The following is a 27,213-nucleotide window of genomic DNA, read 5'->3' as shown; positions in this document are numbered from 1 at the left end:
ATGCAGCTGACATGAGCTGGGGCCTGTCTGCCTTTGGATTCCATGTTTAGATTAGCCTGGTAGAGGGCTGAGAAATGGAGAGTTATTAAAAAGCAACATGATAGTCATTTTTGAAGCCCTATGTTCCAGTTTCACACAACTAATAAAATAGAACCCAGTTAAGCTGTGCTTTGTCCCAGTCAAGGGCGTGACAAAGCACAGAAGCCAAGGAGGAAGTAAGCACCATGGCTGGGGAGTTCTCTGAGTGCTCGCCTTACCTCTATGGAGGTTACAACCGTAAATCTGATGCAGTTCCTGAAACGGAATGGAGCTGGCAAACACAGTCGTGAAATGAGTGGTGACTGATGGGAATCCTCACGACCCCCACGGCTCCCCGTCTTTTCATAATCGCTGGCTTTGGTGCTTAGGCAGATCTGTTTGCCTTGAAAGATACTCAACAGGTAGTTAATTTTCATTTGGACCAAGTGACAGTTTCTTTGCTGAAAGGATTTCTGAAGTTTATTTACTAGATTCTCAAAATATCCAGGTCATAGAAAATGTGGGGCAGCAGTTTTATTTTTCCCCATGCCAACTTTATTTAAAAAATATATATTTTTTTAAGCTGTGAAAGTAGAACCTGCTTTTTATAAAAGGTTCTAAGACCATAGATGAGTATCACAGGCAAAGCCCAGGGTGTAGTGACTTCTGCCCCACTTTCTGGCGATCAATAGTATTTACCTAATAACCATATAGACATCGCCGCTTGTATGTCATATCAGTAATACTCTGTGCATATGCCAGCCCACCCCAAACACATAGAAATATATTTGTACACATATATGTGTCTATCTACTATACACACATATATTGCATAGGTTTTAAAAAGAGAAAACATTTTAGAAGCATCCCAATCATCTGTATATGTATAGTTATCACCGACAGTCAGAGATAAGGTACCAGAGAATTTCCATGTATTCATTATTGTTTCTACCATGACTAAGCTTAGTTTTATGACTGTATGGACCTTCAGTTGCACATGGCATTTTCTGGTGCCTGTGCCATAAAATCCACGACCAAGTGGTCTTGCCATTATGTATGCTGCCTTCCAAGAAGCAGAACGCCTACCTGAGCCCAGAAACTTATCTAGGCTATTGTGGGTCTCAAGTGGAGAGTTTCTTTCGATGTGATGCCTGCACGCTTCCCAAGCTGAGTTTCAGGACTGATACTCAGGAGGTTGCCTACTGACACCGGATTAGGACAAGCTATTGCCCGGAAGGTGTAGTAACTTGGATGTGGGCTGGAGTCTGAGTAGCTTGGCTTCCTTTCTGTGGGAGTAGCTAATGAAATCACTGGAATAGCATGCTATTTTATGCAATTGCACTATTTCAAAGTAAAATTGATCATTGTGAAAATGGCTCATCATAACCATCAAGTAAAAGTACCAATCGCTCTCCTTAAATGGATTATTTTTATTTGGGGAAAAAAAAGTAGAACATCCATTAAATTAGAGAGTTTTCTAACTGAGCTTAAACATTTATTTACTCTAAAATAGCTTCTGCACATGTTTTATAGAACCATCTCTGAATCGACTTTTTCATTCTCTGAATTCCATATTCAGCTGACTGACTGGGAGTCCTAGAGTTTTTTTCTCTGCCAAGCCGCTCATTGGCTTTGACGCCATCATCCCTTTTCTGGGTCCTGGTCATCACTCATCGCTAGTCCTTCCAATTGTCTGACCGTGGCAATAGTCCTGCTCCCAGGCTTTCTGCCTCTACCTTCATCGATTTTTTTCCATGCACATACCCAAATCCTCCTCAGCTATTCTCAAAATGGATCAAAATGAAATCATCCTCTGGGACAAATATCCATTTTGCTTGAAGGACAAAAAAATATCCACTGACCTTGATGCTCTTATAGAATTCCAACCAGCCTTATTCTGAGAAGTAAGCTGCCAGAGAGGTTTAGCAAATTTCTGTTTTAGCCACACCAGGGGAGTCCACAATTATGGCAACTTCTTCCACATTGAATGATGTAAATAATGTGCCCCCTTGAAGTCACCTGAATGACTGGATTATATATGGGTTATGCCCCTGTGACCATCTGTGGATTCTAGGCTGTCTCTCCATAGTGTAATGAAAATCCTAAAAATAGGATTCTAAGCAAGGAGTTGTGCCCTTGGACCACCTGCTCTCCCAGGAAACTGGGAGTCACTGAATTGGTCCCCCCAAAAAAGCAGAAAAAAATAGAATTTAAGGCTGTTGAAGCATTACTTATTTTTTCTTTTTTTTCCCATCACCAGTTATCCCCACCTCCTCTTCAACCTCCAATTCTTCCTGCAATTACCACACTGTTGTTCATGTCCATGAGTTCTTTCCCTTTTTTCTTCTTTTTTGCTCAATCCCTTCACCGACTTCCCCCACCAGAGCTGTCCACCTGCACTCTGTCTATGAGTCTGTCTCTATTTTGCTTGTTTAATCATGTTTGTGAACCAATTGTACATTTGTGCATTTAATCATTTATTTTAAATATATATTTATCACATACTCGGATGCAGGCTTGGACCTAAGAATGAATATAAGAAACAAAACTCCATACTAAGGATCTAAAAATGAATGCGAGAAACAAATTCCACTGGGCAGAAAACCCCAGGGTCCTTGGGGAGCATGCGCTGGGGGCTCAATCAAGGCTTTATTGTGCTGGTCACTCTTTAGCCAGCAATGTTTTACTTCTATGAAATATGAAATGAGAATAGTAATATGCAAGAGAATGATATTTTGCATTTTTTTCCTTGGAGTCTTGGTATTGTTCTTAAAATTGTATTTGAAACCAAGACTTTAGGATGAAACTTACAAACACTACTAAAATGAGAGCTAACACTCATGTATCTTATATCTCAAGGACATCATTAGAAACAATAGGCAAAAATTACAGTAGGTTTGGATTAAATACAAAGAAGATGAAGTATAAATATTGTCAAAGAGTGGAGTGAGCATCCTTACAGAGTTATGGACTTTCGGCCAGTGGGGATATTTAAACTGGACACATGACCACCTTGAGGGATGTTGGGACTAGGGGCCTGTGATCTGAGGGAGCTGGAATTAGATTCTGTGAGTTTTTCTTTTAAAACAACTTTGTAAAATGGCAGGATTTATTTGAAAAATTTATGAACATCTTGACTTTTAATCTTTGGAACATCACTTTGTGAGAGGATTTAAAATTGGGGGGAGAATGACCTTTAGTTGTAATTTAAAACATTTTTAAACCAACTAAGCATAACTATACGAACTATTGAAAAGAAGGCATACTTGGTAAAACTTACTCCAAAGTACTTGTGGAGCATTGTGGACTTTGATGCGTATTCTTAGGCATCCTTAACTCCTATCAGAAATCTGCTTCACTGTCTGTCCATCTAATGGGGGAGAAAAGTGCTGTGATTTGATATTCTTAGAATTAAATGTAACCTAATAGAACCACAGAAGAAAACTGCCTAAAAGATATTTGGGAGCCAAGTCCATGTACTTGAAAAGCAATCATGGAAAATGCCTCAGCTCCTACTACTGGCGTGCTCATCGCGAGGGGTAGTTTACCCACAGAAATAAAAAAAAGTGATGATTCTAGGTATTCTCCAGTTTCCAAACTTTAAATATTTTGAGCCAAATGGCATCTGAAATTCGAGCCTTTGGTGATGGGAACAACTTGTTTCCAATATTTAAGTAAAACACATATGATTTTCAATAGAAAATAGCTTAACTCAAATCTATACTGTTTATAACAATTCCAGTATTTTTTAAATGTTAGTGCTTTATCATTTTGATGTTTGTTTGTTTGTTGACACTTTTGGGCCTCATTACCAACCCGTAAGGTGGATGAGGCTGATAATACATTTTGGATGAATAAATGGAACATCAGAACAGTGAATACAATTTGCACAGCTTTGTATCGTAATTGGTAGATTGCAGCCAGAACTATGATTGTTAGAAACCACAGACTAACATGCATGCGATAGATGTTTTCTAAGTAAATCATTTCCCACCATTGCCTTCTATATTGTTTTATATCAATCGTTCTGATTTCCATAAATTAGAAGACTATTTACCTATGATCCCACAGTAAGAGTTGGTTTGAACTGAGAGGGAATGTGAAGTTACAAACTCAGAGTGTTTGCTATTAGAGACTTATCATCTTGCATATATTCAAAGAAAAGGTTTAATGCTTTGGTATCAGGATGGATTTCACAAGAAGAAATTAACATTGAACATGATTTACTGGCTTTTCTACATTTAAAAAAGTTAGTACTTCAGGTCCTTGAATAATGTTGTTTGTTTCAATGTTGTTTTGTTATAACATTGATGAGATGCCATAGTCTATGGTGCAATTGGTTTCATTATACATTGTTTCACTTAAAGTCGTTGAACCTATCACTGATGTTAAGAGAGGACTTACTGTATTGTTTTCTCTCCCTGGCAGTCACTATTGGAATGATGCTATTTCATAATGATGCGCCACAGAGCCTTGAATTGGTCTTTTCACTCAAGACTCCCTAGCTCTAAGTCTGTGACTGGGTTTGCAAACCTAAGTGTGTCATCCACGGTCACATACATGGAGCCTAATCACCTGGTGGAGTTGTGTTGTACCTGAAGTGGAAAGAACAGGCCTGAGATATTCTTCCATTCTGAATCTCACCTCTACCAGGCATCTCTCGGGGCAGAGAAGTGAACATGTAGGGGAGGGGTGTTTGATGTGGAAAGGAACTACTATTAGATTAGAGTAGGAATGTTTGGTGGAGGTAAGTTAAGTAGGACTGTTAGATTCAAGTTCTGTATGGCAGATGATTTGCAGACTAAAACAAGGGCGGGAAGACCAGGCACAGGATGAAAAGAAATAGCTTTAACACTTACAGAAAGATTTATTGTTTTTTCCTAAATAATACACCCAGAAAAAATGGAGTGGGCTTTCTAAAAAACAAAGGGAGCTCCTAGCAGCCAGTATTTCTTCTAGTGTTTAAGTGAAAATGGAGCAGCTGAATCAGGGATTGTGTAAAAACAATTCCTTATTTAGGAGGGAGCTTAGACTAAAGACTTCTGTGATATTTTCCAGATTTAGATTTCCATGACTTTAGACTGGAACACAACTCAATCAGAGCCCCCTTCTCCACCCCCCCCCCAGCCCCCACCCACCCAGTTTCCTGCCATCTAGATGGCTATGAAAGTGTTTCTGTTTAAATTGGGCTCTAATTGTTTTTTAAAAACATGTATTTTTATTGATTTTAGAAAGGACGGGAGAGGGAGAGAGAGACAGAAACATCAACGGTGAGAGATAATCATTGATCGGCTGCCTCTTACACACCCCACACTGGGGACTGAGCCCACAACCCAGACACATACTATGATCGGAATTGAACCATGACCTCCTGGCTGATTGGTTGATGCTCAACCACTGAGCCACGACAGCCAGGCTGGGCTCCAGTTTTAATTGCCCATCTTCCCTTCCCTAATGACTAGGCCTGAGTCTTACATTACACGTTGGCTAGGTGGGGGAGGGAGTCACTCTTGAGACAGTCTGAAAAAGTGGGCCCATCCCTGGAGTCTAGCTCAGGGAGCTGCTTCCAACTCTTCTCCCTCACCCCATTCCTTGCCCCTGGCTTGGGAAGGTAAAGGAAGAGCAGTGATGGGGAAAGGAAAAAAGATTCTCAAGAGCAGTACAAGAATAAGGCTCTAGTCTTAACACAAATTGCCATGGCAACCGATAAATAAATAATATATGCTCTCAGCCAACTTTGATCCTCATGAAAAGCAAATCCAGAAGATATAAGAAAAGACTGAACTTGTTCAGCATGGCTTCAAGGAGTATCATTATGAAATTTTCAATATATGCACCTTAGAAGAATTAGATTATTTATGGAATTTAGGGGAAAGTAGGGCTCTGCTAATTGAAGAATTTTCTAATAGAAATTTATAAAGAACTGAGTTGTTTTTCTTTTTTGAAGAAGTTTTTTTTTTTTCAAAGTCCTCATAAAAAGTTATACTTATCCACAGACTTGTGTTGGTCTATACTAGTATTTAAATTAGAAAAATATAAGGACAATTTAGTGAGTCCTTCAGAAATCTAAATATGTTCAATCCTAACAACTTCAAAGCCTGTGTATGGCTTTCTTATTTGAGGGTTTACATATAACATTTCTTCTTTAAAATTAGAGAGAGAGGAGATGTTCACAAATTGTCTTTACTTAGAAAAATGAACAGATGATAGCCCTAAAATTGTTTATCTTATTTTTTGTTTTAAATGTATGGGTAGTTCTTTCAAATATGCTGGTGAGATTTATCACTTTTAAGATACCTTTTAGCTTTGATATTTACTGCACCTTGTATGATGAATACAAATGGTTCCTGACCTTTTGGGTTTTATTAACAATAAAAATATTTATTCCCCTCCCCCATTTGTTGGACTGAGGCTCTGACCACATGAATAATTTCCAATGCAACTAGAACCGAAATGGATGCTTACTAACATCCTGATTGTGGGATGGGAAGTGTGGGGTTCTTGCCACCAGGGAAATAAGATTTGAAACTTTAATAGATAAAATAACCTGGTAAAATTAGAATCTTTTATAAAACACATCTTTGAAAAGCAAAGTTAGGCTCTGAATTAGTCTTCATAAAGATAGCAAGGCTGTTTTCTATTTAAATTATCAAAGGTTAAGTGGGCAACCATGCATTTGAATACTGTATGGACCATTGCTGATTGAAAGTGAGGAAATCCATTCCTGTAAGTCATTAAGGCATAGAGAGGACAATCTCAGTTTTAAAAGAATGACTGTATTTCATTTTGATCTCTGAGTAGGAAAAGGGTCCAGCCATCCAGAGTTCCTAGATGGCGGTGGGTAGTCCATTTTCAAAGGCAACATCTGTACAAAGAGTTTCAGACACGGTATAAAGGGCTCTTTCATAGTTTCTGATTCTGCCCTTTCACATCCCAGAGCCATGATTTTGCAAAGCTGCCAGCTGGCAGGTGGAATAAAAAAAAAAAGTAGTAGCTGTGGCAACAGGATGAAGTTTTATTTCCAGGTAAAGTGAGATCCAGAAAAATATGAAATGGAGGGAGGGTGGGTGGGAAGGGTGGGTGGGGAAGGGAAGAATGGAGAATTTTTGTAACAAAGTCATAAAGTATTTTTCCCTAATTTTCTTGCATTTCCTATTTATATAAAGTATCTTGATCACTGTGTTGCTCTACAGAGATTTTCAATGGAATTAATTTGAGAGACTGAATTAATCTCCGAAAAAGACTTTGACTAGTTACCTTTTTGGATACTTTTTTCTGTATTGTGAATTGTGTGGAAATGTACAGAATAAAAATTAAGAAATATAATTAGTTTATTTTCTTCTGTTACTGACTGCTAGATCTAGTTGGTGTGAATACCATGCTTAATGGCGGGTAAATTAGATTTTTTCAAAACCAGGAGATAAGCAAAGAGTTGGCGGTTAGGGAAGTCTGAAACTAAAAGGGATCACTGATAAGGCAGAATTTTTTTTTTAAACTTTATTGTTGAAAGTATTACAGATGCCCCCCTCTTCCCCCAATTGCTCCTCAGAATTTTTTTTAAAAACACTTCTGTTAAGATGAACTAACAGAGGCCAGATTTACCCTCCCATTTAAATAAAAACAGTTACATGTAATAAAACAATAATTGTTAAGACGTGAGGTAACAAAGACAAAAAACAAGTAATCCCTGAGAGATGGAAATCAAATAAGATAAGCTCTGTGATTACATTTTACAGACATAAGAGAGTTTCCAGGTGGTGGTGCGGGAGTGGGGTGGTGGGGAATTGAAACAGAGTCTGGCAGATTTCCTGAGTTGGGGAGATGGAACTGAGAGTTGGGGAGACCAAGGCAGCTAGAGCTCACAGAGAAGAGTGTCAGAGAGGGTGGCACAGAGAAATAATCCTACAGATCTGCACAGCACCCCTTAAGTATTAAGTAAAATACCTGTGTGAGGACACTACTTGAGTCTGGAGAGAGTACCACGCAAAATACTTAGAAGGAACAATGAGCAGCTCACACAAGGCTGAGAGTAATGCCCGTCGCCACTACCCACACTGCACCCTCACCAGTGACTGCCCACAGCTTTGATTTATTAATAGAGCGTGACACTCTCTGTTTTCCCTTCCAGCCCCATTTCCTCCCCATCTCCGGCCACAGAGCTAATCACTGTGATGGTTTTGTTGTGAATCTCAGCACATCCCACCTTTGTTCCTTTATTCCACTTCTCAACTTCTGTTAACTGTATTCCCTGTCACAGCTGCAAATCTTCACATTTTATCTTGTACCAATATTAAAAGCTCTATGTGTTGTCAAGATTTTTATTCTAAGGGCTGGAAGCCAAGAACATGGAGTTTCATTGGCACGGCACATTAATGTGTATGCAGACGCAAACAGGGTGTGACAATTACATTTTTTCATTGTCCATGGCCCCAATGCCAATGAAACAGTATTTCTGTCATCTGAATCAAATAATTTCCCTTTTATTTTATTTTTATTTTTTTGCATTTCTCTGCTTCACGTTTGACTGATAGTTTTTATGAATTTCTTTCTCTTGGTGTTGGTTATCTTTCTTTGTTCTTGTTGAAAGATAAAACAAACTCATGATTTTTTCAGTATGTTACTAGTATCATTTAGCTCCCTCATCAGTTTTGTAATCCATTCTAGTCTTTTTCCCAAAAGGATTTTTCTTAGTGTCCACTGGCTTCTGGTTCTAATACTAATGAATTGTTCCCCAGGCATGCCATACAATTATCACCTTATGACTGTCTTTGGATTTCTTTCTCTTTTTTTCATTTTAGATAAATTCTTTAATTATGTACATCTGTTTCTTTTATTTTTCTACTTCTTTGGACTTCTGCATTTGTCTTATCACTTCTTGACTCACACATTTCTTAGTTTCTTGATTTGCTGGAGTAGATTCACAAATTGCTGATTAAAACTCAGCACTTGGGAATAAAAATTTTGAGTTCTTGCATGTCTGAAAATGTCTATCTTATCCTTTATTTAGAGTTTGTCTGTCTTTGAAATTCTGGTTCCAAGTTTATTTTTTATTAGAACTCTGGAGAATCATAATGTGGAAAAAACAAGGCCCGGGTGTTTTTTTGTGAAAACTAGAAGTCCATTCACAGATAGATTAAAATCACAGAGTCGCATGTTATGGTAGCAAAAAAGACTCTAGAAGTCATGTCAAACAATTTTATTTTGGAGATGTGTAAACTGTGCCTTAAAGAGAGTAAAATATTACCCAAGATCACACAGCTAAGCAGTGACAGGGAGATGTCACCAAAGTTCAGGAACTCCTCATCTGAGTGCCATGTTCAAATGGTTTAGACTCTGCCTGAAGGCACTATTAGGATGAGACAAGTATTTGTAGTAGAAGAGAATAATACACTGGATTCCAGTCTTAGCTCTTCTCCTGAGCAGCTGAGTATGGTTCTTGCTTTCCTTGGACCTAAGTTTCCTCATCCTTCAAACAAGATTGTACAACTAATGGTCTCCCATCCTCTTTCTTCTCTCAAGTGGGGAGATACTCTGAAGATACCACCTCTCCTCTGGTAATCCCCACACTGTTGTCTGCGTCTCTGAATTTGTTTTAGTTTCTTTGCTTAATCCCTTCACTTTTGCACCCCGCCCTCCAACCCTCCTCCCCTCTGACAGATGTCAGTCTGTTCTCTGTATCTATGAATCTGTTTCTATTTTGTTTGTTAGTTTATTTTGTTCATTAGATTCCACATGTGAGTGAAATCATATGGTACTTCTCTTTCTCTGACTGGCTTACTTTACTTAACATAATACTCTCTAGGTCCAGGTCCATCAATTCTGTTGCAAAGGATAAGGTTTTCTTCCTTTCTCTCTCTCTCTCTCTCTCTCTCTCTCTCTCTCTCTCTCTCTCTCTCCCTTCCTTTCCTAGGATTTTTATGGTTTCAAGTCTAACATTTAAATCAATAATCCATTTTGAGTTTGTTCTTGTGTTTGGTGTACGAAGGTGGTCTAATTTCTTTTTTTTTTTTTACACATATCTGTCCAATTTTCCCAACTCTATTTATTGAATAGACTATCTTTTACCCCATTGCATGTTCTTGCCTTCTTTGTTAAATATTAATTGACCATAAAGGAGTAGTTATTTTTCTGGGCTCTCTATTCTGTTCCATTGATCTGTATGTCTCTTTTCCTGGCAGTACCGGCTTTTTGATTACCATGGCTTTGTAGTATAGCTTGATATCAGGTAGTGTTATTCCTCCAACTTTGTTCTTCTTTCTCAAGATTGCTGTTGCTATCTGGGAGGTCTTTTGTGGTTCCACAGACATTTTTGGAATATTTGATCTAGTTCTGTGAAATATGCCTTTGGCATCTTGATAGGAATTGTGTTGAATCTATAGGTTGCTTGGGGTAGTAAAGATGTTTCGATGATATCAGTGCTTCCTATCCATGAGCATGGTATGTGCTTCCACTTATTTGTATCTTCTACGATTTCATTCTTCAGTGTCTTATAATTTTCTGAGTGCAAGTCTCTTACATCCTTGGTGAAATGTATTCCTAGGTATGTTTTTGATTGAAGGGGATCTTTTAGTGAGAGACTCATTATGAAGATGAGAAAAACTTCAGAATGATCTTCATTCAAAACCTTGACTTTAGAAACCTTCACTGAAGCCATTCCCGAAGTATGTTGTTTGAGCAATCTTTGCCATTACATTTAAAATTGTTGGCATTTTCACAAATGCAAAATGTCTTTTTAATAAGCCCTGCATAACATCTTCCCCATAGCCTCTTCTGAGCTTCAACCTTTGATAACTGTGTGTGCTTATTTTCAGAGATTGGTACATTGAGCCACTGGTTGCTAGTTTCCAACCTTTCTACAGGCTATCCTTCAAAGGTATAAAGATAATTAGCTCAGTTTCATGCAGACGGAGAGGACCAGGACTTACTCAGAGCACAGATGTTGAATAACTGTTGTGTGCTACAACTACATGGAGGATAGGGTAATGATGACGAGGAAGGATGTTTCTCTTTCTCTGATCACTCTTATTAGGTCTTGAGGCTTTGCTTCTCCTTGACATTTCCTGAATCACTGTGGACAGCCCTGGTTTTGGCATCTATGTTGCTGATTACAAACTGGGTGAACTTGGTCATGTAACATTTTTTCTCTTTCTGACCCTTATTTTTCTCATCACAGATATAGAAAACAACACTGCCAGTCAGATGAACTTGTTGTGGACATTACATGAGATATTGGCTAGAAAATATTTAGAACAACGCTTCGCACATAGTAAATGCTCCATAAATTATACCTCTTAAAATGTACTGAGGGTGATTACATTGATGAAATGGTTTTATTTCTAGCACTGTTCTCTGCACTGTGGGGCAGGAGACAAGCAAAGAGAAAGGGTCCTGTTTGCCCTTACATTGAATGACTTAGTTTATTTAATCATATTGGCTCTGGCATTGAAGGCCTAACCTAAATTTGCCTTACTTTTTTTTGAATTCCTTCTAGCTTATAAAAATGTCTTCAAAAGTTAAAGGCATATAAATTTTGACAGTAATAAATAAGCTACAATTCTGAAAATGTAGATTGAGAGACAATGTAGAATAAATATAACCAAAAGTTTAAAATGAAAAAGAAATCATCAGCTTGACCTAAAGTCTAGTTTATATTATGCCATGCTGGGTGTTGCTGATTTAAAAAGGAACGATTGTGCAGTCCCTTCAGAAATGATTGCATGCACAATGTGTATTACCAGTTTAGTTTGAAAGTCTTTAGATAATACTACTGTGCTGTCAAAAGGAAGGAAATTTACCCTTTGGGACAGCATGGATGAGCCTGGAGAATATTATGTTAAATGAAATAAACCAGTCAGAAAAAGACAAGTACCTCATGATTTCACTCACATGCGGAATTTAATGGACAAACCGAACTACCAAGCAAAACAGAGGCAGGCTCGTCTATAGAAAGTAGACAGACAACTTGGGAGCGGGGAGTAGAGGGATTGAGAAAAAAAGGGAAAGAAAAAAGAGCGAGAACTATGGGCATGAACACAGTGTGGTGATTGCGGGGGTGGCAGGGATGGGAGGAGGGGGAAGAGGGCGTAGAGGGGATAAAAGGTGATGAAAAATAGATATAAAAATACAATAAAAAATAAAGTCTTTGGATAGTTTTCTCATTCTAAATGCGCCTGTTCTAAAACTGTCTTCATTCTTCTGAGAATCACCACATTTCCCAACTTAGATGGCATAGACCAAGCTTTTGAAGATTCTTTCATAATATTAACACCTCTGACAATATGTAAGTTGTAGTGCTATTCCATAGTACTTTGATATCCCATAAGAGTCCACTTCAGTGGCTAGTGCCACTGCTTGCAGTCTCTCTTTAAATCCCATAACTTTTCTATCCATAACTTTTCATCTCAGCTCTGAAATTGTTTGGCCTGACTCCTCTGAGTTTAGTGTATATATTCACGCAAGAAGTAATTTTGATAGAAAACACAGGTTTATAATTAAAAATTGTAAATTTTTTATTGATTCATAAAGTATACAAGTATACATATAGGGTTATGTATGGAATAGCACATCGGGTAAATGGCCTCCACGGCTTTGCTGGCACATACGCAAAGCCGTGGTCTTCATTGGCCTTCATTGTCCCTGCTCCTGGGCCATAACTGGTACTTGGTAATGCTTATCAAGTTGAAGGGATTGAAATCAAAGGGCAACAGATATTAAAATCTGATTCAATAAACCAAGTAAAATTAGGCTTTTATTTTTTTTTGTTGTTGTTAATGCTCACGCAAAATTCAAATCTTGCGTGAATTTTGGGACACCCTATACTTCCACAGAAAGGAAAACGCTTCTTCAGCCCAAACTTAAGGTTTGCAATGGGGACCATAATATATTCACATGAATTAAGGCGTTTTCACTGTCACTGGTGATGGTTATGAAATATTGCATACGAGCTGTTTTCAATTATCTGTGTAGAAAAATCAATGGTGGCAGTTTGTGCTGGCTCAGTGAGCTTTTCAGGAAGAGGTTACAGCTGCTCTGTCTGCATCCACACTCCTTCCTCTGACAGGGGCAATCAGGAGCAGGATTCTCAACTCTGTTAGCATAGCCTCTGGTGAAAAGTACATACTTAATCACCAAATGCGAAATGGCCCTTTAGGTTGTCAAGAGGAGGGTGATGCTGAGGGAATGGAATTTTCTAGCTCTAACCCAAACCCGGGTCATATTTTCCATTTCATTTATCGTGTCTGAAAAGAAGTAGGGAGTAAAGGTTGGAGGAGCAACAAATACTAAATATCATGCATGTGGTTTATAGTAGAATAACAAGCTAGATGCTTGATTTAATAGGTCCACTGAAGAAAAATGAATATCTCAGAGATTTATTAGTTTTGTTGTAATTTTATTTTCAAAGAACAAAACATCAACCATAAGAACCTTGCAGAAGTGGTGCCAGTATACTCACTGGTATCCATTTACTGAACCAGAAATCCCATATTGGTGTCTCTGGTTGACTGTTATTCTTGGCCCCAATGAACCCCCACTTCCTGATCTTAATGTCCTATACAGAGTCCCCTCCTATATGACTTTGGGTCTGTCCTTTTGCTAACAGGACATTAGCTAGTGCGAACCAAGTGGTGGTTTGATAGACCCTTGCACATTGGGGCTTGTCCCTTTGGGTGGCTCCTTCCTGAAACCCAGCACCATTATGACAAGTCACAGGTTAGCCACTTGGAGGGGCACATAAGACAGAAAGATGTCTAGCCAGTCCACCTCGGCTGAGGCAGCCATCAGAAGGACACCTTGAAAGTTCTAGTCACAGGATGAGGCAGAGTAGAACATGCCTGACAAGCCCTGACCAAGCCATAAACTTATGAGTAGTCAGTACCACTAGATGTTGAGTGTTTGTAGCACAGCAGTGAGTTAGAATTTCACTATCTGAAAAAAAAAAACACACAGCCTAATTGGCTTGGTCACTTGTGATCCATTCCATTCTGTTATTGGGAGCAGGGGGAGGAAAAGCTAGATAACTCTTTTTCAGCACAATCAATCATTAAATTTGTAATATTGAAGTGACCTGGAGTACACTAGAGAGTAATGGAATTATAAAGTTGGAGATTCCTCAAAAGGCATTTATTTGTATTTTTAAACTCTCCATTTTGAAAAAAAAAACAAACTTGGAATCCAAAAAAGGTAAGCTAGGACTAGATTCAAATCTGATCATCTTTGGGTTATCTGACACCAGTGGTCTCCAATACGGTCATAGAAGCTGACCCCTGTTAACAACATCAGGAGCATGGTCCATGCTAATTAGCTGTGAGTTAATTTGTTTTCATTATTGTACTTTTTCTGCTAATGTGAATCCAGATCCATGGTTGTACACATATCAGGGAACAATAGTATATGCTAATAAACAAGTCTTTGGAAAGAAGAAGGTGAGAGAATGGCTGTATAAAGTAAATATCTCTTGCATGAAGGAGAAGGAATTATGTTCAGAAGTTGCTTATTGATGGGATTCAATGATGATCCAGTAAATAGCACACCACCTTACTGCTCAAGTTCTAACTCAATTGCTAAATTAAAAATAAAAAGCAAAACAGGACAAAACAAATAGGAGCCCACAGATTACCTCGATTATGGATAAATCTGATGTTGGAAGTATGGCTCATATAGAAAGATAGGTGGGCTTCCCATTACTGGCTTCTGGAATGACACAGCCCAGCCCATGGGATGGCATTCCACGTGTTTCCCAAAAATCTTCCTACAGTTAAAGTGGAAAGAAATATGAATTGGAATAATTGGGTTTCAGAAAATTCATCAAAAAGAGATCAATGATTGGCGGTCAGGAAAAAGGAATCTTCTTTAAGCATATATTACTCCTCTAATAACATTTGGCCACACCACACATCCTGTGTGCCACTGTTAGAGATAAAATATTTCACTGAATGAGGCATTAGCATGAATTATTAGGAGTATATCTTATGCATTCAGTATTATCTTATTCTAAACATTACCATAGAAAAAAAGTGCTGCTAAATTTACCTTCTCCTTGAGCCAGAGAAACAAACATGTTAATACCTAAAATATATAGTCAACTGCAGTGTACACAAATCAGTAATCTGTAGAGTTTATAAGGTGAGATCATTCAAAAACTCTAAAGGAAGGGACTGAAATAGAAAATGATAGATATAAGGGGAAAAAATAGGACTTAAAACTATTGGCACGGGCAGAAGTAGGTGATCTGATGAAAATGAAGATAAAATAACTATTTTTCATTGAAACAGCTTTTTATTAAGCCCATGGTAGTTAAAATAGGAAATTTAAAATGTTGCTAAAACTCAGGACCTGAAATTCAGCATTAGGAAAGCAACAACAGAAAGCCAGGGAGGTGCAAGTAACTATGTTTGATCTTTTGGGAAGAGATCATTACAATTTGTTCATGATATTGAAGGCAAACCCATCTGCCTGTGCCATGTAATGGTTGTAGCAGATGTGTTTGTTAATTACCCCATAACTTTCGGCAACCTCCAACTCCTTTGCCTGCCTCCCACTACGAAGGCTCAAAAAAAATCCTATTTTCAATTTATTCACCTGTTATTCCAGGTAAGATCATATATGACCCTGTCATGGCTAATAACATATAAGGGGGGTGGTGTCTTCTGATAGCCTTTGAAAGGATTTATTCTCTCTCTGTGAGACAGAGATGCTCAAGGAGAACCCCTCTGCCCAGCACCATCCCCTGAGACAGAGCCATCCTACAGACGTACGCTATGGGGCTTCAGGAGTGCAGAGACGTGAAAAAGGCTAGAAATTCTGAGACACAATCAATATCAGCAACCACTTATTTCCAGAGCCTTGTTATATGAGACATTGATAGTCTGGCTTTCTGTTCTGTTGCTTGAAGCTGAAAGCATTTCTAGCTATTCCTAAAAATGGAGGCCACACTGGGATAGAAATCTACGTCCTCACCTGAATTCCATTGTGATTTTTCTGTAACAATTTACAGTTTCAAAAGGTAAGTAGTCATAATGATTCATTTCCCACAGGTCAAAATGCAATACTTGGTGGCAAAAGTGTAGTAAAAAACTGGGGCAGATGATGACTGAAAAAGACCAGAGTAATTCTGGGCCAGGCTGGGCTCAAACCACAATTTGACCACCTTTAGCTCTGTGCTCTCATCAGAAAACTAGGATAATGTGCCTTTACCTCATAGGGTTGTGAGAATTACATGCAATATTTGTAAATTGCTTACCCCAGTGCCTGCAAGATGAAGATAATTGCATTCTGAACTATACTCCTGAATTCATTTGCAAAATAAATGTTCACTTTTATAGTCATCTTAATAGGCACTTTTCCAGTTTTTTGGGGAAACCTTTATTCTGAATTTGCTGCTAAAATATACTTATTTTCCCTTTTTTTGACAAAATTCCCATTGGTGCCAAACTTTTTTCTTAGTAGTTATTCCAATCCTTCAAATATTCTGCACAAACCAACCATTGTTTTCTTTTTACCAAACTCGCCCTCACTCATGTAAATAGGATGAGGCCAAAATGAGTGTAATGTAAAGGAAGTTGGGGGAGAAGGGTACATGATAGGGATGCAAAATTAACTGGACATAGACTAAGCCCCATACATGCAAAGATAATACCAGAGAAATTTCAACTAGCTGTGGCAGGGGATAGAGCAGAAGCTAAGGTAGCAAATATATACAGAGAACCAAAACTAACACACAAAAAGAAAACAAAACAAGAAAGAAGTCTCACAAACATATACATAATACAATAAAACAAAAAGCAAGAGGAATTTAAACATTGGAATTGTAGACTTTGAAGAATAGCGGAAATCTGCTTGCAAGTTTAGTTTACTAAATATTTATTAGAATAATTATATAGGTGATGTATTGTAGAATTGTGCACCTGAAACCTGTATAATTTTTGTTAACCCCAATAAATACAATAAAAAGGAAATAAAGAATCATTGTTTCAGTGAGCAAGAGAAGGCCACTGGCCTAGAGGATAGGGGTGGGAGATTAGGATGGAAAAAAAGGCTTAGTTAAGCTTCTAACTTTGGCATTTAAGTAACAGACCACCAGCTTTTTATTTTAAACAAAGACATGACTTCCATTTTCTCCAGTGCCTTTGATAAGAGGAACCACCAAAATATATTTACCTCCAAGCGGGAGACAAATGAAAGAATTCGTCATTAGCAAAATTTCTCCTTTTCTCTTTAGACATAGGAACATCAAAAAGATAAATTAAACACTCCCTTCAAAAGGGCAATCTCTCATTTGGAAAGATTTTTTATGGGGTTGAGAGCTTCTTGTACAAATTGATTCAGGGAAGCATTATACATGGACCAATTAAAGCAAGTGAAAATACATAAAAGGTGAATTTAAAATTGTCAATTTGTGCCATGATTTCTTCTAAATAATTTGTTCTCCACTTGAATTGCACAGAAACCTCCACACTCAACATTTCCAAATGTGGACTAATTTCTAGTTGTCCAATTCTCTTCCCAGTCTCAAGGGTTGGCACCATCATCCACAAAGCTAGAATTCTAGGGGCTATTACTATTATTTTTATTTGAATTCTTTATTGTTGAAAGTATTACATATGTCTCCTTTTCCCCTAGGGGTTCTTTTTGACCATCTCTCACCACTCATACCCAATCATCACTGCTTCTTGTCAATTCTCTTCTCTCTCATTGGTTGTCCTTCCATTGCCCTTGTTTACTTATTCAACCACCTTGTTTTCCACCTGGATTATCTCAACTAGTATTCCCATTTCACATTCACTCTTTCAACTCTATCTACTCATTGCAGCCAGAGTGAGACCATTAAAATGGAAATCTGATACTCCGTGGCTTAAAACATATCCAGGAATGCCGATAGTAATAAAGTAAAATGTAACTTCCTTAAGAATATTTCAAGAGGATCCATAGATCTGACCAATGTTCATCTCTTCAGATTCGTCCCCTTCAATTTCTATCTACATATCTTATGTCATGGAAAAAATTCAAATCGATAATAAGTGATCAGTTGTATTGTTTTGGTTTTGATTACTCTTTCACACATATACAGAAGTAGAAAGGAATCTATATCATGTATCTATCTATTGGCTTTTTCCTTTAACCTAACCTTTTAATTTCATGGTCTAGGTTACCACTGAAATCTCTACTAGTGTGAATCCAATCTTTCACTCCATTAAATATAAACTGATTAGTCAGCAAGGCAACATGAGCACTAAGAATTTCATTTCTTGCAGCAACTACTATTCATTTAAACTTTGAAAGGATGCAAAACCTGAAAATTATATGCTGGGATATGTTATGACAAAATTTGGAAATGAGAACAGGTTGTGATTAAATAAGGCATTCACATTTCTTTTGGTTTTCAATATACTAGGCTTCACTTTGCATACTAGATATATATTATATTCAGCTGAATTCTTGGAAACTAAGTTTTCTTTTCCCAAACTATTTGAAATGAAAATGAATGAGTTGCAAATTGCGAATGCTCTGGTTTCAAGAGAATGAGGCTTTAGTACACCCTGAATGTGAATGGACGCCCAGAGGCAACCACTCAGAAAGCAAGCTGATTGGGGCACTCATTCCACTAAATAATTCAGAATCTCTAATGGAAATCAGATCCAGTGTTCCCCAGTGGAGGAGCGGCTCTTCTGGGTTACCCAATATTCAGCTAGCTGCTCAAGAGCTTTAGAGAACAACAATGAAGTAAAAGGTAAAAAATATTTTAATGGCATTCATATTCTCTTGGGTGCTTTCCCGGCATGAAGTTTCCAACTTCCTGACAGCTGCTGCCATTGTGAAGAGACAAGGGAGAGTGAGAGAAAAAAATCAATATTAAATCTGAGACAGCCAGAAACTTCAGTGAGGGGTGCCAGTATTAACTGGTTTGCGGATGTGTTTGGCCTTTCAAAGAACCTTGCTCTTAAGAGAAGACATTCTAAGTAAACAACTTATTTAGGAATCGCACAGCAAGGTTTAGTTCGTCCCTGACAAACACATTTAATTTAAGGAAGGACATTCCTATGAGACTTGTCTAGAAATTTCAATAATAGAATGAACTGTTGCATAAAGTAATGTGCTCGCTCCTTCTCTCTCTCAACAGGAAAAGAATATTGATTTCCCATTCTTGGCCACCAGCCCCACCCCTTTTTCACTATAAGGATTGAGATGAATGAGTTTGTGTCTTTAAAAGCACTAAACACCATATTGGCAATCACCATACTGTTGTCTGTGGGAAAGGGGTTGGGGGATGTAGAAGAGGGGAGGGTAAACGGTGTTGGAAGGAGACTTGACTTGGGTGGTGAACACAATACAATATACCGACGATTTATTATGGAATTGTATCTTGAAACCTATATAATTTTTTTAACTAACGGTACCCCAATAAATGCAATAAAAAGTAATAAAATAATTAAAAGCACTAAACAATCTTCAAGAGAGTACTGCATGATAAATTTTAAAAAGCTTTATTGTTATTGGGTAGAAATGTTAGAGGGAAAGTTGGAGCTTTTATCAAAGGCTGTTGGTGCCCCAACATTTGCTGTCAGCTCTGAAAAGGTGGCTGTGAAACTCATTGTATCCAATCCTGACTGGCTTTGGGCCTGGCATACAGTGGGATTTCTGGCCAATGGCCCCGTACAGTGGGACGGCTGGCGCCTGGCCCAAGGATTAGAGAGCTTTTATTTCTTTGTCTCATTGATATTAGTCACAGAATCTCCCTTTTCATGCACAACCCAAACCCGTGTAGAGGGTGCAGGGAAGTTGGGGGAGAAAAGAAGCAGAAATTACTACAACCTCTCAGCTCTTGGACTACGGAAGGAAGAAGAAAATTTCCGTTTACAACTCAGTTATCCAACGTCTGTATCTGTTTTTTTTTTATGCACATTTAACAGGAAATGGATAGTCTGGTATGTCCCTGAAAGGAAAATGATTTATAGATATAAGATACTGAATGTTAACCTTGGACATAAAAGGTGTTCAGTGTCTTAAGGCTTCTTCTGCTTTCCCCCTCTCCCTTCTTTCTCTTTCTCTCTCTCTCTCTCTCTCTCTCTCTCTCTCTCTCTCTCTCTCTCTCTCTCGATAAATGCTATTCTGAAATTTCACTGCAAGGAGCAATTATGGTAAACAAAATTTGTGGACACATTTCCTTCAATTTCTAGATGTGTGTGCTTGTGTGTGCTCTTTGTCAAAAGGCCGTATGTGGTATATGATTTGTTGACAGATTTCCTTTGATTCCTTATTTTGCATGTATGTGCATAATTGTGTATCTGTGTGCAGGTTTGTGGTGCATACTTTGCAGAATCCTTCAGTAATAACATGTCCTATAGCCATATTCTACTCGAGTCTTGGAAAATGTTCTGCTGTGTTCCATAGGATAAATTTTGGTCTCAAATAAGATAATCTTGTCTTAAATATTCATGCCCAGTGGAAACTGAAAGTCATTTCCAAAATAAAACTAGGACTATGAATTACTAAATAGCAACTGATCTTAAAATAAACCACAGAGCCTCAACATATCATAACAAAATGACTCAGGCCTGAGGCTCACATCTCTTTGCCTGATTCCCCTAAAAAATTTATCTGATACAAGAAAGGAAATAAGAATGTCTTAAGGAAGGCAAAATTGATTACATATTCATCACATAGTTTCTTTTCATTTTATTACAGAATTGACATTAGTGAGAAGTTAGTGAATCTCAGGTATAAAATATGTAAATTTTCTGGACTAGCTACGTGGCAAAAGTAGAGAGAGAGAGAGAGAGAGAGAGAGAGAGAGAGAGAGAGAGAGAGAGAGAGAGAGAGAGAGAGAGAGAGAGAGAGAGAGAGAGAGATCCTTTGATAACCCATAAGTGTCTCTGAAAACATGTCACCCTCCTCATTAGCAATTTAAACTTCCGCTTTCTCAGCTAGTAACAATATCTAATATCTAATATCTCAGTTAGTAACAATAGGGTTCCTGATATGTATCAAATGAGAAAGTATATGTGAAAGACTTTATAAAACTTACATTATTCAAAGGAAGTAGGGTTCCTATAGCGCTTGAAGATAATATTTAAAGGGACGATGGATTTTTGTTCTTGAGAATACATCTTAGCTAAGGGCTTCCAACTTGCTAAAATAACAATAACACTTATTGCAAGAAAGTATTACTATTTTATTATAATTTTAGTATTTTTATATATTGTATTATAACCCCATACTCAGAAAAGCAGGACTCTTAAAGATTGTTAGTCATGCTAGATTTTAGAGATAAGAGAATCAAGGTCAAGAGCCATCAGGGAATTATCCAAAATCAGAAAACCAGCCAACAGCAGATTAGAGGAATCAACTCTGCTCATTTTACCCCCCTTTCCTTGTATCTGTGTCCTTTCTACATGACAGCTTGGTGGATTTTTCATGAACAAATTATGAGCTCAGGGAAGTGGTGGTGGTGACGGGCAGCCCAGTATGGCTGTGTAGTCTTGGAAAAGCATCAGGGTACAGGAGGAACTTTACGGAAGGATAGGGTTCAGGTAGAGCAGTAGAGCAGCGGAGCCCTCATCAACACAGAAAGTATCAACAACCTATGAGGCATAAAGAAGCATGAAGGCATAAAGGCCATTGAGGAGAGCTACCTGGTTACCATAGAAATAATTCATTAGAGACTGTAAGAAATTAAGTAAGAATTATGAAAAGCCAAATTTTAGCTGATTCCTTTCAAATGAATTTGAGATTCTTGCATGAAAGACTGAGGAGATGGCAGTTCTTAACAATTTCTTTCTTTTTTTTTTAGGTTCTCTCCATGCTTTATACATCTGCCAAATTCATCTTCCCAAACACTACTTGCACCGTCTCAGCCTCTTTCTGAAGTCCCCATTCCTCTCCAGTGTCCACAATAAAAGCAAATTCAAGATCTGCCACCATATGAACCTCACACCAACTCAGGTTTGTTCCCAGATCTGGCCCCTCTGCTTTAGCCAAATTGTCTATGAACCAAATCCAGAATTCCTTCTGGACTCTGGGCTTCCTTGGTTGGAAAAATTGCCATGTCTGACTCCACTCATCACGTTTTGAAAACTCCATTCTTCAAAACCCAGTCTAAGACCTTCTATTTTTTCTTATTAAAAACATTGTGTTTTTAATATTTCCTAACCTTTGATGTGGGTGCTTTTTCCTCTGAACTGAGGAAATAACCCTTCGTTATAAACGAATATGCATGTATGAGTAGGGTAATGCCATGCTGATAATCTATTTGAGGACAGGGCACATGTCTTTATATGTCACTTTGTCTTGGTGTATCCCCAGCCATCAGTGCCGCCCTACATGAGCTGGTCCTGAAGCAGAATCTGAGGGTTGACTAGTCTGACACCTACACACTGCAGACAGTCTTCTTGATTGACTACCAACAGAATATCTATTAATCATAGGAGTTTATTTTTGGTAAATGAGAAAAGAAAAATTAGTTTCTTATAGGAGTTTCCTTTTGAAAAGTCTTAGGATACAGTTTTGCTTTAAGGGAATGTACATGTGTAAAAAATATATTACTTCACAACATTCCTTTTCACATGGGCCTTGACCCAATTGCTTGTAGCATCTGGCCCAGAATTTAATATAGTGATTTTAAAGGTTCTTTGTCAATTTATTGAATAATAATATAGTGTTTATTAATTGCTAAGCCGTTGTTCTAAACAGTGATCCGTGAGACAAGCACTGCTATTATCCTTACTTTTCAAATGGTAAACCAAGGCACAGAGGGATTAATAGCTCACCAGAGGTCACACAGTCAGTAAGTGAGAGGCCTGGGCTTCAAAACCAGGCAGTTTGAGGAGAGTCAATGCTATTATCCACTACACCATGCTATCTCTTTATTTTGTAAATAAACTTTATCTAGGTACATCTAAGAATTTTGATTATATATAATAAAATTCACCCATTTTAAGTGTACAGTTCAGAAAATTTTTGACAAATGTCTACTTCCATGTAACAGCCACATCAATTGAATATTTAGTGGTTCTATCTACTTCTCGCCAAATCAACTTGCAGTCATAGATAACTACTGATTTTTTTTTGTCAATGATGATCAAGTTTGCTTCTTCTAGAATTTCATCTCGTGGAATCACACAGTATGTGCACATGGTGTCTGGCTTGTTTTCCTCAGCAGCGTGTTTTTGAATTTAATCCATGAGATTGCATGTCTCAGTCGTTTATTCTTTTATTGCTGAATAGTTTCTCATTGAATAGATCTACTAACTGTTATCACACATTCATCAAGTAATGGATTTCCAATTTAGGGCTATTGTGAATAAAGATGTAATAGTCATGTATGTACAAACTTCTGTATGGGATACATATTTTTGTTTAACTTGCGTTAGTACCTAAGAGTGAAAAGTCAAGATCATATGGTAGATGATGTTTAATTCATGAGTAGCGGCCAAACTGTTTTCCAAAGTGGCTGTACCATTTTATATTTCCACCAGCATCTGGGATTGTCAGTCTTTGTAATTTTAACTCTTTGAGTAGGTATGTAGTAGTATCTCATTAGGGGTGTCAGTTGGCATTTCCTTGACAGAAAAATAACGTGAAGCACTTTTCATATGTTTCTTGGTATTTCCATATTTTCTTTTATGAAGTGACTATTGAGATCTTTCAGCAATTATTTATTTGGTTGATTGACTTCTAATTATTGAGTTAATATGGACTCTACTATCTTGGATCACAATTTTTGTCAGATGTGTATTTTGAGAGTATTTATTTGCATTCTTAGGATTGCCTTCTTGTTATTTTTATTGATGGTTTTCAAAGAGCAAACATTTTCATTTCAATGATGTCCAATTTATCAATGTTTCAATAAATTGGTGCTCTTTATGTTCTATCTAAGAAATCTTTGCCTACTCCAAGGTAACAAAGATTTTGTCCTACTCTTATCTAGAAGTTTTATAGCATTTGCTTTTTATATTTGGATATATGATTCATTTTGAATTATTTTTTTCTACGGTGTTACTGTTTAGTTCCTTCAGGACCATTTTTTGGAAAGACTGTCTTTTTCCCACTGAAATATCTTTGAGTCTATTATGAATTAATAGCTTTGTTTCCCATTGACCCATAAGTCTATCTTTATGCCAATATTGCTATATATGTGTGTGTGTGTGTGTGTGTGTGTGTATACACACATATATATATATATATATATATATATATATATATATATATATATGCTTTTTCAGTGGGACCTGATACAAGCAAATACTGTTCTCTATTTTAAAACTGTTTTTCTAATTTGAAAAACTTTGCAGTGTCATAGAAATTTTGGTATCCGTTTTTAATTTCTATAATAAAAACCTATTGGGATTTGGTTTGGATCGCATTGACTCTATAAATATGAGCAGAATTTATATCCTAACAATTTTTAATTTTCCAATTGATGAATATAATGAATCTCTCCCATTTCTTTCAGTATTCTATAACTTTAATGAGAAATGTCTGCTATTTTTCAGTGTATTTTGTTAAATTTATCTCACAAGTAGTTAATGCATTTGATATGCATTTTAAATATTTTATTTCCATTTGTTCATTGTAGAAATTAACATAAATCAATTTTTATCATTTGGGCTTGTAGCCAGCTGAAGACACTTCTGTGCATTCTAGAAGCTTCTGTGCATTCCTGCCAATTTTTCTATGTACTTACTTATTCATATGAGAATAAAGATAATTGTATGTCTTCCTTTCTATTATTTTCATTTCTTTTTCTGACCTTATTTTACTGGCTGCGATCACCAGTACAATATTGAATGAAAGCAGTAAGAGTGGTCATTCTTGCCCTGTTTCTAATTTTAGATGGAAAGCATTCACTTTACTATTGAGTATCATTTTAGCTGGAGGCTTTCTGCAGATATGTCTTATCAGAACAAGGATATTCATTTATATTCTTAAATTGCTTGAAAATTATCCTAAATGGGTGTTGAATCATTTCAAATGCTTCTTCTATATACTTAATGTATTCTTTTTGTTCCTCTACTTAATCTGTTAATATGGTGAATTATACTATTTGATTTTTACATGTAAAGCCAAACTTGTGTTCCATGGATAAACAGCCAAATGCTCTACACTATTATTATTTTTTATATGTACTGGCATTGATTATATGATATTTGTTAAGGACTTCTGCATCCATGTTCACAAGGGATATTGCATTTATAGATTTTATTTTTTATAATGTGTGATCACACTCTTTTGGCTATATCAGGCCTGATTTCCTGGATGAGTCTGGGTGAAACCGTTGCTCAAGGTCTGCTCCTCAGCTTTACTAGTTTAGAACCTCAATTTTAGCAGACAAGAAAGACAAGGTTGAGGGGCTTAAGTCAAGCTATTGCCATTCACTGATAGAGTGCAAATTTATGAAATACCAGGGAGAAATTGTAGCAGGTATTGTTGATTGCTTCCCAAATCCTTTCCACCTCTTTCTTTTGCTCTGATAGATTGTGTGGCTTTGTGACCTGGAGAGCTCATCTGCTCTCCACTGGGTTTGGGCCTATCTACTTCAAGCCAAATACGCCAGAAGCTCCTTGAAACCATATTGAAGAGCCTTGGTTCACAAACTGAAGATGCAGAGTCAAAAGATGGAAAGCCCTGAGTTATTGAAGACTCAGAAACACTCACTTTACCAACCTCTGTTGCTTGTGAGATAATTCCTTAATTAGTCAAGCCATTCTTAGTTGCATTTCTGTGTGTGTTTGTTTTAATTAAAAAAATAGTTTAATCATTACAAAATATTAAAAAGATAGACATGAATTCTTGCTGGAAGCCAGTCATCCTTGCTGCTTGACACAGTCGCTGCAGGGAAGAAACATCTGCACAGCATATGTTTCAAGGGACCTGGCGCATATGGCATACTGTTCTTAATATGTTTGCTCCCCTTCTTGGCGCTATGTGTTTTAACCAAGGTCACCTCTCTGAGAAAGGTTGTTTCCCCAGGTAGGGATTTTCCCCTGAAGTTAGGGAGGGAATAAAACCCCTTAACTAAGTGCCAGGCAGGTAGTTAATCACTTTAACTACGAACAATCACAATTAAGCTACATAATCTTTACTCCCTGGAATGGAGATAAGAAACGACCTAATCTTTGGAATATAAATTGATAGTATTAAAATCAACTGGTATAAATACAGATGTAACAAGACAATAAAAGACAGAACCTGGAGAGCCTAGCAGGAGAACCTGGAGAGAGAACCTAGCGACAGAACTTGGCTGGAGAACCTATCGAGAGAACATGGCCACAGAACCTGGCTGGAGAACCTAGTGAGAGAACATGGCCACAGAACTTGGCTGGAGAACCTAGACAGAACCTGGCTAGGCTGCTGATCGACTGAACGCTGCCTCCGTGTCATTCCTTCTTCGCTGACTCCATCCACACCTTTGGGGACCCCTGGACCTGATGGGGCTGGACCCCAACAAATTCTGTAATCTAGTCACAGATATCAAGACAATAAAGTTTTTCTCATTCAAGACCTGCCTATTATCATGGAAAGATTAACAACCTGTTGCCCAAATAGTGGAGTCCCATCCCAGCCTGCAAAGCCCACTTCCCCGTGCCTCTGTTCCCTACTTCCCCATGTAATCCTTGTCCTGACAGCTTGTCCTACCCCATATAAGCAGCTGGCTTATGGGGAACTGCAGAGCAGATTTTTGTGGATGACCTGCTGCTCTCCCATACTGCCGGCAGTATTGGAATAAGCACTCATATATGATTCAAAAAAAAAAATTACTTTTGAACTATTTAAGAGATAGGAAGAGAAACGTGGTAATGGAACTTCCATCAAACTGTGTGAGTTGGATAAATTGTCCTTTTGCATTCCAGCAGTATTGAGGAAGTGGAAATGATAATCAAGAACCTAAACATCCTGCCAAGTGGACAGACAATCCAAGGGACATGCTGACAAATTTTCCATCACATTTTAAAATTTCATGCTGATCACATGTCTCCTTATATTTGTCACTGCAAAATCAGCGACCTCATTTCCAAAACACCTTCAGGACATGTTATAATTTCTATGCTTTCAAAAGATCTAGCATTAGATATATTTTAGCCTGGTAGCACTCATTCCGGGGGCTCATTAATTACACCCAGAGAGGCCGGGACCTGGCAGAGAAAGCGAGCTGAGCCTAAGCCAAGAAACCACTGAGAGGAGCTTTTGGGGGCAGAGAAA

General features: G+C 37.7%; 1 protein-coding gene across 1 annotated transcript; it reads left to right on the top strand.

Moving 5' to 3' along the window:
- Positions 1-224: 224 nt before the first annotated feature.
- Positions 225-26,757, top strand: LOC308527338 (uncharacterized protein; the record flags this gene model as incomplete). The annotated part of the gene is made up of 4 exons (XM_081102649.1): positions 225-325; positions 18,633-18,745; positions 21,806-21,957; positions 25,488-26,757. 4 exons carry the CDS (start codon positions 225-227, stop codon positions 25,587-25,589), a joined length of 468 nt encoding a protein of 155 aa, XP_080958775.1. The 3' UTR covers positions 25,590-26,757.
- Positions 26,758-27,213: the final 456 nt, after the last annotated feature.

Source organism: Myotis nattereri (genome assembly GCF_964212035.1).
Source record: "Myotis nattereri genome assembly, chromosome: 11".
Lineage (NCBI taxonomy): Eukaryota > Metazoa > Chordata > Mammalia > Chiroptera > Vespertilionidae > Myotis > Myotis nattereri.
This window is presented reverse-complemented; position numbering and strand designations above follow the sequence as displayed.